At 38.2% G+C, this 13,982-nt stretch overlaps 2 protein-coding genes across 2 annotated transcripts; both read left to right on the forward strand.

Moving 5' to 3' along the window:
- The first annotated feature begins 3,449 nt into the window (after nt 1–3,449).
- On the forward strand, nt 3,450–6,704 carry LOC128519647 (serine/threonine-protein kinase pim-1-like). The gene is made up of 2 exons (XM_053493452.1): nt 3,450–3,975; nt 6,625–6,704. Exons 1-2 carry the CDS (start codon nt 3,450–3,452, stop codon nt 6,702–6,704), a joined length of 606 nt encoding a protein of 201 aa, XP_053349427.1.
- A 13-nt stretch (nt 6,705–6,717) lies between these two features.
- Nucleotides 6,718–13,196, forward strand: polr2m (RNA polymerase II subunit M). The gene is made up of 4 exons (XM_053493191.1): nt 6,718–6,930; nt 9,633–10,160; nt 11,619–11,826; nt 12,567–13,196. The coding sequence occupies exons 1-4, from the start codon at nt 6,836–6,838 to the stop codon at nt 12,702–12,704; spliced, it is 969 nt and encodes a 322-aa protein (XP_053349166.1). The 5' UTR covers nt 6,718–6,835; the 3' UTR covers nt 12,705–13,196.
- The last annotated feature ends 786 nt before the right edge of the window (nt 13,197–13,982 follow it).

Raw genomic sequence — 13,982 nt, forward strand, 5'->3', positions numbered from 1 at the left:
TATTGCTGCTAAGGGTGGCCCAATCAGTTATTAGGTTCAGGGGGCAATTACTTTTTCACACAGGGCCATGTAGGTTTGGATTTTTTTTCTCCCTAAATAATAAAAACCATCATTTAAAAACTGCATTTTGTGTTTACTTGTGTTATCTTTGACTAATAGTTAAATGTGTTTGATGATCAGAAACATTTAAGTGTGACAAACATGCAAAAGAATAAGAAATCAGGAAGGGGGCAAATAGTTTTTCACACCACTGTATATATATTTTTGCTCATTTGGAACCTTTTAACTTATTGTCTGAAATACTAATACCAGTGGTTCTGACCTCCAGTCCACATCCACATGCCCTGCACATTGTGTTTTCTCAGCTCACAGCATACCTGATTTAACTAATAAACTGATTAATAGCCTTATCTGAATTGAAGTAGGTGACTTGAAGCAGGGGAATTCCAAGGCATCCAATAAACTATTATCGATAATAAAGGCTTTATACACTGTGTGTTTTTATCTGGTTGCTCTGGTTTCTCCTACAGATTGGATTAATTGCCATTCCCAAATTGCCTGTTGTGTGTATGTGTTCTGCGATAGATTGGCACCCTGTCCAGGGTGTAGCCCACTTTGTACCCAATGTCCCCTGGAATAGGCTTCAGGCCCCTGCGACCTGGTGTTAGGTATCTGACACGGAGACGCAAGTGCAAAAGAGAAGGTTTATTTACAAAAGAGTTCATACACACGACAAACAAATCCGACAAGGGGAATCCAACTCGTAAATCCAGGTAACAGGCAAGGGTCAGGCGATGTACGTCGGGCATGAACGGGGACAGGCTAAACTCGTGAACGTAGGGACAGAAACAAAGATCAAAATCCAAAATAGCAGTCAGAATTCAGAAGGCTTGGTAACGACACTGGAACGAATTCACAGGGAGCGTATACTTCGCGAAGACCGGAAGTACACAAGGCCTTATATCTGGTTCCTGTGATTAGACTCAGGTGTGTTAATACTCAGGTGAGTTAGAGTGTTGCTGTTGGGAGTTGTAGTTCTTTTTTGTAGTTCCGACACCCGGTACATGGGATAAAACTGGAAGACCTTTGGGCGATGTCTCTCAGCGTTTGGACAACAAAATAATATTTAAAATGAGTCAATTTATTATTATACATCTGCTGAAGCATGAAAGAGTGGTGCAGGTATTGTATATAGGATTTATCATTTGGTATGTTTTGGAGCGCTGTAGATGTGTTCCATACTGTTATCGATAGGGGGGAGCACTGAGACTGAGAAAAGTTGGTACCATTAAGCGCTCCTGAGGATGCAGAGCTGATACCCACTTTAGGTCAGAAGACTTGGAGAGAAACCGACCGGGAACCGATAATTAAACGGAAATCTATGACTGCATTTGCTTTTAGGTGACTAAAAAGTCTAAAACCATTATAAAAAAACATATTTAAAAAAATAATAATACATTAGACACAATAATACATTCTTAACTGTCCCTATGATTATTTGTTTGTATGTAAAATCCGTGCGTAAAATGCTTTTTCCCTTTTCCATAATGATTAGTACACACTCACACACACACACACACACACATCTTAATCTTGGAGTGCCCTACTCCCTGGACGGACCTGCGACACTTTCTAAAAGGTCACAAAGTTCGACTGGCAGAACCACTAGCCCAGCACGTTATGCGTCAGGTGGTTTAGGCCGCTCGACATTGCTGTGACTGTGGCGTTCTGCATCGGGACATCAAGGCAGAAAATCTCCTCATCAACACAGACACACTGGAAGTAAAACTAATAGGCTAACTAACTTTGGCTGTGGGGATTTGCTCAAGGATACCCCCTACATCACTTATGCAGGCAAGTGCATAGTAGTTATGAGGACTGATTTTCCTAAAACTAAACAAAATTTAGACTAATCTTTGTTGGTTTACTGACTGTAATGTTACTCCTTCTTTGTTTTTATTTAGTTACAAGAGCTTTCTATCCACCTGAGTGGGTGTGTGAAGGAGAATATCATGGTCGTCCTGCTACCACCTGGGGCCTGGGAGTTCTCCTCTTTGACATGGTGTGCGGAAATTTGCCCTTTACTACCAAGGACGACATTGTTAATCGGAACATACGCTTCGCTCCCGATGTGTCTAGAGGTGAGAAAATAGTACCATTGGAAGATCGACTGATTTTCCTTCCAGAAATGGTTCAAATCATAATTTGTATGTAAATGTTGAACTCATCACTACACATGTAGGTTGCTGCAATCTGATATTGTGGTGCCTGGTGAGACACCCTTGTGCACGGCCAACATTTGAGGAAATCCTTTGCCATGGATGGTTTACGGAACCCCAGAACAAAGTAAAGGTGAGACGGTGAAATTTTTTTTTTTAACTTTTTTAGTACTTCTGTGTTTGCCTGAAGTTAAACCTGAACCATAAATAAAATCAAAATTTTGAGTAGAAGTGATGTTATGAGCAGTTAAGTTCCAGATTACGTCACAACATCCAGCGCTTTTTTGGATGAATTTAATGCTTTTTCTCTCCTTTAAGTGGGCGTGGCTATACGTGTCTCAACAGAACCAATTAATTCAATAGTTTGATAATTAGATAAACCTATATACAGCGTCACAGGGGGCCTCCACTTCATCTTCATCCCCTGGAGAGCCACATTACAGCATGGGGTATGTTAGAATCCACTGTACCATTTGTCCCAAAACTGTATTAATCATTCCTAGTGCACACAGCAAGGTATGTAGCGTAATGTAAAGTCAGCAAACACATAACTCAGTTAAAATGTACTATAAGGACTTGTTTTATTTGACCTTAATTGAAGGATTGTCTGTTTGTTTAATAGAGGAGTTAGAGTCATTATACATTAAGGGAAAGCTTTTAAGTGAGGGAGGCTTCGGGACTTTCTGCGCAGGAGTCCGTATAGCAGATGGCAAACAGGTAATATGTTTACATGTACAGTAAATTTACACTGTTAAACAAAACACACGAATTGTAAAGCATTAGAAATTAAGGACCTCTCTAAAATACAATCACAAGATTCCACAATAATACCTACTGAATATCCGGGGCACAATGAAAGCTATGTTTTTGTGAACAGGTTGCCATTAAACATGCAGGAAAGAGTCCAAACGACAAATTCATTACCATTGTAATGCAAGTAAACGTCCATTTCTGAGATACTGCAGACAAGACATAACGTCCAACCGCTTTATAAACCTGATGATGTGTCTATTTACTCATTCTTGCTAAAATAGTCAAAAACTATTCACCTTCAAACAAATCATGTTTCAGAGTAAAAACCTATTCCTTATCATTTATAATAGAGATCCTAGTCAGTATCATCTCCGCTCCCTATAGTTTATATTTATTTACTTTAAATAATTGTATATGCTCGTATTTCAGCCTGAAGAGACACAGCGCCTACCTCTGGAGATAGCCTTAATGCAAATGATGTCTAAACCAGTACCATGTGAGAATGTAGTACAGCTGATTGAATGGTTTGAGATGCCAGATTGCTACATTTTTATCTTGGAGAGACCCGGCCCCTGCACAGATCTTCGCCAGTTTCTAAAAGGTCACAAAAGTCATCTGTTAGAACCACTAGCTCAGCACATCATGCATCAGGTGGTTCAGGCCGCTCGACATTGCTGTGACTGTGGCGTTCTGTATCGAGACATCAGGGCAGAAAATCTTCTCATCAACACAGACACACTGAAAGTAAAACTAATTGATTTTAGCTGTTGTGATTTTTTAAAGGACACTCCCTACACCACTTATCCAGGTAAATGCATAGTAGTTATGGGACAGAATTTAATAAAATGCAATGGAGAACCCTTTGTGACATATCTGATGCCACTCATTTTTCTGGCTTTCTTTCTGCCTGAGTGGGTGTGTCAGGGTGAATATCATGGTCGTCCTGCTACTGTATGGAGTCTGGGAGTACTCCTATTCGACTTGGTGTGTGGTGTGTCTGGAGGTAAGAAAATGCAAACAGATCACATTTTAATTACAAAAGGATTTAAACATTTGCCATGATCTGATACTGGTGTATGTTACGATAGCCTCGCTGTTGACCAACATTCGAAGAACTCTTCAGTCATGAATGGTTCATGGACCTTGAGAACAAAGTGAAGGAGGGACACAATACCTTGTTGCTTTCAGACTTGTGGACCTTTTTTAGTATTTCAACTAAAGTGGAAGCTTTTTCATTTAATTAATTAGTTTTGTAGTTGTAAGTTATAAGTGTTTGCATGTTTGTATTACATGCAATTAAATATTACAGCTATCCAATATGATACCAAATCATATTCATAACACTATTATTCACACAATGACTTCATTATGTACAATAATTTATTTTCTATAAAACACAGATTATAGTGAGACTACTGTTCTTTAATTTCATCCTCTGGAGAGCCAAATTACACAGAGGGGTGTGTTAGAATCCACCATTTGCTTAAAAATCACACTGGAGAAATTGTAATCTGTAACTAGACAATACATACCGTATTTAAAATTTGCAGGAGAAATTTTTATTTCAATTGAACTTTATTAATTGATTGTCTGTCCGTTTAACCAAAAAATTTGAGTCACTGTACTCTACAGGAGAGCTGCTAGGCACAGTAGGCTTCAGGACTCTTTGTGCATGACTTCACAGGATATATGACAAACAGGTAATATAACTGCACGTGTACAGTGGATTTACACTGTTCAAAAAATGCAGGAATTGTAGCATAACAAATTATTGACCACTTTGAGATACAAATACAGGATATAACAATAACACTTGACTTAATGTTCAGGAAACAGAATGCTATATCAGGACAGCAGAATGAAAAATCATGTTTTTGACAGGGACTATTTAGTAACCGTGCAACTGAATTGATGTCACTTCATTCATTTGAATGAAATTAATGTTTAAATAATGTCTAATTAAGGTGAGTGTCCAGAAATGGCATCTTTTGTCAATCACCTGCAAAAAAATTGGGATGACTTGGAGCGAGGACGAATGCTTCAGTGGGATGGGTTCCCTGGATTGTTCAAAAATAACAATATCAATACCAGTCCTTATTATGAATCAAATCTAAAATTTTGCCCATTTTAAATCAGCTGTATACAAATTGTGGACTTTTCAATCTGTTGTTATTTTAAGACACAATAGTCAGCCGGTCTGGAATAGTTCTTGCAAGTCAAGTACAATTATTTGTTAAGCGCATTTGCAAAACCAATCAAGCACCATGATAAAACTGGCTCTCAAGAAGATCATCTCAGGAAAGCAAGACCAAAGCTTACATTTGGTGCAGAGATGAAGTTTAGAATTATCATTTAGGGTTAGCAGCCTCAGAAGTCACCAATTAACAAACAGCACCTTACTGTAAATTAAAGCAATTATGAAGGCTTTACAGACCATAAGTAGCAGACACATCTTGATATCATCTGTTCAAAGGAGACTATTTCATATTTAGGACGCCTTTAGCCTTGTTTTACATTGTTTAAAGAAATAAAAATCCGGAAAGACCATGGAATTAGAAGGTTTGTCCAAACTTTTGACTGGTAGTGTAGGTAATGTTCTCAGAGAAAATGGCACATAGGGTAACAGGACCCAAACTTGACAAAATGGTCTTAGAACGAACAATAAGTCAATGCGGCACATTGACTTAGTAGTTGGCACTGTTGCCTCGTACCTACAGGTTCAGGCTTTATAAAAGTATTCATACCCCTTGAACGTTTTCATCTTTCATCACGTTACATCCATAAACAAATGTATTTTATTGGGATTTTTAATGTGATAAATCAACACAAAGGGGCACATTATTGTAAAGTAATAGGAAAATGGTTTTCTAAATTTTTTACAGATAAAAATCTGAAAAATTCTGGCATTCATTTGTATTCAGCCCGCTTTTCTCCAGAAGCGATGGTAATGTGACAAAAATATGGAAAGGCTCAACGGGTATGAATACTTCTGGACAGATTGAAAAAAAATATATTTGGGAAGATTCATATTGACAAATTTATCATAATTGTAAGTAAACTCATTCTAAGAAACCACAGAAGGCCCACTAACATCAACATTATAGGCCAGATAATGTGTTAATATACTTATTATTTTTACTTAAATACAAACAGTTAACTTTAAAATCATGAGTGGGATTTAGTTTCTTTATCATTTATAATAGATATCTGACCTAGTATTGAGCCAAGCCTTTGTATTTACCATCTCTGCTTAAACAAAGCTTAACAGGTTTCAGTAGAATCATCTACAGGTTTGCTGTTGGTTGTTTCAACGCTTCCAGAAACTTCAGCCAAACGGCCCCACAGCGCCACCTGGAGGGAAAACAGATAGAGCTCGTTAAAAAAAAACTGGCAACGCGATACAATAATAGGAACCAGCTTTCCTAATATTTTTGTTTGTCATAAGAAATACCAAACACGTAATTAAAACCCAGCATAATATATGGTTTAGGGTGTGAAGTGTAAGATGTAGAAATAAATGGGAGTTATCCGTTAGTCTGTGTCTTTTATTTTGAAATAAAGAAGTAGTGGGTATAATCTCAAACTTCACCTCACACAGGGTTAGTGTGCGTATCACACAGCTGTGTGTTCCCTGTACATGTGTACTTTCTAGGGTTTTATGGCGTAGTGTCTACACCCTACGTAGTGCAGGACTCCTCCAGTAGTGAGTCATTTGAAATACGGCCTGTCTAATTGCTCTGTTCAGTTTGACAGTAGCGCTGTAGCGTGTAGCTTGATGGGGATTTCTGTAAGAATTGAGACATGGATGAAGATGCTTTTGGAGTTTTAGTTTATAATCTGATTTTAAAGTTAATTTAGCTGCAATGGAGCGGCAGGGGTTCACCGGTGACCTGGAGAGCAGGAGTAAAGAGCAGCTGTATGAGATACTGACACGGCAAGAGAAGTTGCTGAACAATAAGTAAGAAATTGGGCCCTGTTTTCATCCTGTCATTGGCTTCAGACTTTATAAACGTGAAATATTAGCTGTAATTACCCGAGCGTTTTAATGAGAGAGGAGGTCGTGCCGTTAGCGCTGGCGTTTCCCGCGCTCGTGCGCTGTTTGGCTAACATTAGATGCGTCACGTTTCCCTCTGCTTTTGTGTTTCCCGCGACTCTGACTCGACCTTTCTGTTTTAATGTGACACGAAGATCTGAAATCTGCTGAAGTGAGGAGGAACACAGATATTTTCAGGGGAAAGTATACGTATAATGCCGTCTCATACAGTCAAAAAAAGTCGCCGCGTGACGTCACTGTCTGAGGAGCATGCTTATAGGCAAAGGCATTTCATATCAAAACTGTGTGGAGACATTTAGGATGGGGTGGAGATTCATCAGGTGAAAGAAAGAAATTATAAGAACCATTAAAACTTGTTTATAATAAAAAAAAGTTTTCATTTAATTACTTTTTTGGTCATGGCACCACAAACAAACTTACTATACTATTATGAAATTTTAAAATCTCTACTTAAGATGTGGGGAAAAAATAGATTCAGTTACATATTGTGATTGTTTTATGTGCCAATCTATGTTTTATCACACTGACACCAAAATCCAATAAAAAAAATATATATAAAAAAAATTTATACTAGGGTGTGGGATCACCAGTCACACACCCCTCCCTCTAGGTGCTAATTCGATTTAAATTGCGTTTCTATAAGTGTCACGATTTTTTAAATATCCCGATTCAATATAAAATTTTTCTAAGACTTTGTTACAGTTTAAAACCTTTAAAAAAGCTTAATAATGTAGAACGTTCCTTATAACATTACTTTTCTCCCTTAAAAACCAAGTGCAGTATTTAAACAAATGAACTAACTTTTAGAGTTTAGCACCTAACTTAAATTTAAATTAAACGAATAGCTACATTGTTATTTTATTTGTCATGAAATTGTGTTAACAGTTTAGGGTACTCCACCTGTAAAATGATAAAGAAACGGTGATGTTTTATCGCCTTAAATGCCTCAAGCACCTGCAAGCACATGGACGTGTACGGCTTTTAACAAACGTGATTTTTGGTGAATTATCGCTTTCTGCGTTTTGAGCCTGATATCACAAAAGCCTAAGCTTTTGTAATGAGTGGCTTTTATATAAATTCACTCACTGGGTGCATAAAAAGAGACAGTTTGGAGGCTTTTAATGCGTGCAATTTTTGATAATGTGAAACCATAAAATTGCATTTCTGTTGCGCCTTTTGGCAGCTTCTGCGCTCGGTACAAAATTGTTTATATCTTAGGCTTATCAGCCGATCATTGGTCATGACCAGTCAAACTGAAAACCAGTCAGTTCTGGTCATTGACTGGTTAATCTCTATTATAAATGTAAAAAAAAAATTTTAAATAAATTTCAGAGACTGTGTGGCGATATGTGAATCACTACATAAAGAATCAGGATTCATCTCTAATTACTACTGTACATGTTTGCATGTTGCGCTTTAAACTGTCGCACAATGCCAGCCAGCACAGTGTCCTGTGTGGTAAGAGTAAAATGTGTTTATTTGGAATTGTAACAAAACAATGAAACCGTGGTAGTGAGCAGCGAAACCAACATGAAAGAACCGTTATATTTATAAACTGTTGTGTTGAACACAAGACGATTTAGTGGTAAGTGATGTTGCGTAACGCAAATCTTACCTCCAGTCTGTGTGTGTGTGTGTGTGTGTGTGTGTGTGTGTGTGTGTGTGTGTGTGTGTGTGTTTGCATGTTCTGTGCATGGTGGGTTTCCTTCACAAATTGCCCTTAGTGTATGCATAACAGTGTGTGTGTTCTCCGATAAGTTGGCACCTCATCTACGATATACTTTGGGTTCTGCGTAGTATAAGATTCAGTCTCTCAGAGACCTTACACAGTGTAAGTGTTAAAGATAATAGGGCGCTAAAGAGCTCCACTTTATAGACCAGAGCCCCATACGGATAGTGTTTATTGTGACAGCCTTACAAATTTATTACACAATGACTAAAATGCTAAATTCGCCTTCGATGTGCTTGAATCTTTTTTTGGATGCATCAACCTGTAAGAAAGTCACATCATCTCTTTTCTACCCTTGAATCTTGAAGTATGCAGCCTGTCTCTCACACAGTAAACATTTCGGAGCAAGACATCGTCTATGCATTTAAATGAAGAGTTAATCACTAAATGGGGTTGCCCTTTTGCATTGTCGGTCACACTTAGTGGTGTCTACACTTAGTTCTGGTCTACAATTAGTGGTGAAAAATGCCAGACTTTCTGATGATGGGATGCAGAGACTAGGATCGGTATGCCAGTAGACATTTTTGTGTCTTTGTTATGCTTAACAACCCATGAAATTTAATTATTTGTAAAAGACAATTCCAGTTATGGTTCATATTAAGTAGAGTTCTGGGTCTGTAAAATGTTTATGACCATAATAACATAATTAATAACATAATAAATAAATAAAGGGACTCAAAAATTGTTTACACACTTTAAAAGTTATCTATGCCCTTTATTAAACTCAAGTCATATAATTTTCTCTAAAGATGTTAGTAATTAGACTATTATGTGATTGTGCTTATTTGTGTGTATATTTTGCATGTTGAAGTGTGTATAATTTTTTGGGGCCTCCCTGCAATTAAACTTTTGCAGTAATTGTAATATTGCTTTTCAGGCGGTTCGTTCGAAACCTTCCTGACAAAGGAAAGAAGATTTCTGAGTTTGTGGAGAAAGTGCGCCATGCTTTAGCGACTAAAGAGGAAGAAGAGAAGAAGCAGGCCAGCTTGGCCTCTGTACGAACAGAATTTCAGGCCAAATACCAGCAGGCTTTTACTCAGCGCCAGCATGTCGTCTCTACTAATGTTTGTGCTGCTAGTGCAAGACTTACAGAGAACCAAGACTTAAACACAGAGGTGGAAGCGCCAAGGAGAGAGGACGGTGCACACAACTCTTTCCATTTAGAGACCACTGACATGAGAGAGACGATGTCTGCAGCAGCATCAGGGAATGCTGATAGGGCTAAAGACACAGATCTCACAGAGGCGTTTGGACGGGTCACTTTATCAGAAGAAAACACCATTCCTCCCAGAGACTCAACTACAAATCCTTTCCTGGGCTCACAGCAGCAGATGAAGCCACATTACATTGAAGTGTTGGAGAGATCAAATGTAAAAGAGTCGAGACCTCGATTTAGGCTCAATCAGTAAGTAAAGCTTGAGGTTGATATGGGTATAGGAAATAATCACCCACTTTAAAATAATCACATTTTATCGCTTTGCAGCCTGAAATGAAGAGACACAGTTTTTGTTTATTCAGCTCTATTTGCTAACAGAATCACTGATTTGGAAAAGGAGCAGCCCTTTCCTAATAATGACTTGCAAACTTAGGGGTGATGCTAATTACCTTCTTAAAGGGCAACAAAGCTTTACACATCTAGAATTTGCAATATTTTTGCACCTTGCACTCCTCTTTGCAGAACTGTTCATGTTTAGTTAGATTTGATGGTATGTTTATCACACACACATCCAGTCAAAACCTTCTCCTTCAGTGTTTTTTTTTTTCTTTTCTTTTTAAATTGTACATTATAACATTAATACTGAAGACATACAGACTATGAAAGAACATTTATGGAATTGTGTAATAAACAAAAAAAGGTTGTTAAACAACCCAGAATATGTTTAGACTGTTTACAGTAGCTACACTTACCTTTTAATGACAGCTTGGCACACTCATTGCATTCTCTCATCAGATTCATAAAAATCTGGAATGTTTTTTTCAGTTCACATGTGTGCTCTGTAAAGAGTTTATTTGCGACATTTCCTTAGACAATAAGTTGCAGAGGAAAGTCCTTGTTCATATAATCCATATTATGGCAAGAATTCCATATTTGTTCTGTTATTTTAATGCCTTAAGTATCAAAATACAATGTTGAAAATAATGACAATGAAGAAAAACTACTGAAGGAGGACATGCATCCAAACTGTTGACTGGTACTGTATGTGTTTAGAAGTACCTCAAGTTCCAGAAATATTAGCATCACACAATATGGTCAAAGGTTTTTGACACTTGACCGTCACACCCATATTTCTGTCTTGCCCAGACAGCTGCCACAACGTTTAAGTACATAATTGGCCAGAATGTCTTTGTATGCGCGGAAAGTTTGGCATAGAGGTTGGCACCTTGGCCTCACACATCCAGCATATATTCCCTGCATTTGGTGGGTTTCTTCCACATACTATTGTTTCCTCTCACAGTCCAAAGACATGCAAAGTAGGCTACTTTCCAAATTGCCCATAGTGTGTATATGTGTGTGTATATGTGTGCGTGGATGTGCGTGTGGATGTGTCCTGCGATGGGTTTGAACTCCGTCCAGGGTGTACAGCGCCTTGTGTATCAAGTTCTCTGTGATAAACTCAGTAAACCTGCACTGAAGCTGTGCCAGATCTCCTCACCTAACATCACTGCCTGTGAGCAGTCAGATGTCAACATATCTCAGATCATACTGGTTTGTTTGTTTTAAGGGAATTCATTTCAGGCATATGTTAAAGGCTGGGTATAATCCAGTTGTAAAATTGTGTATACGTTATAAAACAGATTTACTTCAATATTACTTTTGTAATGTTTTGTTTCTCTACTAGCATTGTGTTCTCTGTTTATTTAGACTGCCAGTGAAGTCAGCCTCTCCATCTCGCGGCCAGTCCCCAGGCAGTGTTACCCCCCTCAGCGCTGAGGCTCGGAGAGAGAGGGACAGGAAGCACTTGGATGACATCACAGCTGCCAAGCTTCCTCCACTGCACCACAGTCCTGCACAGTTACTGTCACTGGAGGAGTCTGTCACCCTCCTGAAGGAGCAGACAAAGAAGTATCAGGTACTGTAAAATGTCCTTTGGGATTATAATGTCCGTTTGCTTTAGCATACCAATGTTTCTGAAAAGGGTCATTTTATACTGGGATGTAAAACATGCATACACTGGGTCTTCATAATATATTAATTAGCATTGCGCTGAATGAATAAGTAGTATAACGTAGTACTTGGCATAGGTTTTATTCATGGAATGTGCCATTATTGGGGTTAACTGTCTTAGCTTGTTGTATATACATTTTACCTTTATCTTAAAAGGTATCAACAACACTGTTTTGAAGCATTGTGTAAACTCCTTAAACATCATGATTGTGCTCTTAAAAAAAACAACAAATCCAGTAAGGATTGAATCACAGGAGCAGTCTTCATGCCTTTGCCCATTATGGTAATTGAGGGGTTCTTTTACCCACATATAGCTTCTAGCACATTGAAAAGATCGCTTACAAAAAAAAAAAAATTTTCTTATGTAGGTAAATCTGTAAATAATAGAGATAATAAAATACATTAGGCGATAAGCTGTCGTCATGGTTTTTTTTTATGTTTAATCTAATCCAACTAGTAGAGAAGAACCAATCACAAAAGACGTTCATTCGGTACTTGTCAGTTGTTTCAAATGTTAATGGTATGTATTACGCTATAGGTATGCTATGTAAGTATGTATACATGGGCAATATATTCTGTCCACCCCTTTATCAAGTGTCTGCCAAATTACTAAATGTACACCTCTGTTTGTTTCCCATTTTTCAGGAGCTGCAAGCCAAACTAGCTGCCCAGAAGCTGGCAGATGGCCTGTCTGTCGGTATGAACAGCTATAATCCTGAAGGGGCCGCTCTGGCTGCATACAGAGAGGTGCATGATGATGGGGCCCTCTCAGAGGAGGACTGACCAAGGAGACTCATCCTGTCTGAGCTTATGAATTAAGACCTGTCTGTATGTTCAGGTTATTTAATAGCATCCTCTCAGGTACTTAGAGTTGAGTTACTCTAAGGTTCTTAATGATGGTGTTCTTTAGAACATAATGCAAGGAGCCCAGTTACCGAAAACAGTATAGCTGCTCCTGAGAATGCGCTTTAAATAAAGCACTAGTCGTTTTTCAAATCCAGTTCTGAGACTCTGAGCGCTGAATCTTTGTGTGTTCTTTGCTGTAATGCCTAATTCAGCTCGACAGGAGTTTATTAAACTCTACACGGGCTGAGAAAGATGTTCTACAGAAGGAACTATGCAGAAATGTCAACACTGGGACTGAGAAGCACTTCACATCTACAATATCACTTGATTTCAGAATTATGGAAAAACACAATGCAATGATTTGCTTATATTTTTTTATGGCTGGTTTTTGCAGAATGCAATCAGAAATAAATAATTTTGACCTCTTAAGTGATCTGATGTCATTTTTACCATCAGTTAAAAAAAAAATGAAAATCTTAAATGTGGAAGCACTTATTGTTATGAAATATGAGCACAACAACTGCTTGAAAGAAATTTCTCTTTTTCTAGAATTGTTTTGTTAACCTTGACCCCACTTTGGTTTGATTATTGTGGTGAGTCAGCCATTTTTAATGTGTGTTATGTTATCAATTCAGAAATCTCTGCCATGCCTCCTATGATTAATATATGCAGTGTGAAATACTGAAGCTTGAAAAATTTGGCCCAATTACTGGAGTACATCTGGAGTGCATTTAGCTCATGTTACAGCAGAGAATGGCAGTGCATGATGGGATGGCAGTAGACAGACATGACATATGGCAAATACAATCTTCTCACTTAATGTGTAGATAAGAAACGCCAATAACCTCAAAGCCCTCTGGCTTTCATTCAAAATAAATCTCTCAGACTCTAAATGTCAGCAATATTTTCCTTTAAATGGGATTCAGTCTGGTGCGATGCTCTGTGATAACCTTTACTGATTGCTGCCCCATGTGATGGTGGGAACCTGGCGCATCTGGACCGTTTGTGTTCATAACTCTTGAGTATGACGAGCTCCAGAGTGCGGACATCTCATAATAAATATGCCATAGATGTCCAGGAAGGATCTTCTCACTGCTGGTGTTAATTAAAGCCCACCTTGCTTGGAGGCTGTTACCAATTACCAATTAAAGCTTGTTTGACATCAGCATTGTCCACGGTCACTCACATTTGCCGATTGCGGTTGGCTCGAAACCA

This window comes from Clarias gariepinus, chromosome 3 (assembly GCF_024256425.1).
Source record: "Clarias gariepinus isolate MV-2021 ecotype Netherlands chromosome 3, CGAR_prim_01v2, whole genome shotgun sequence".
Lineage (NCBI taxonomy): Eukaryota > Metazoa > Chordata > Actinopteri > Siluriformes > Clariidae > Clarias > Clarias gariepinus.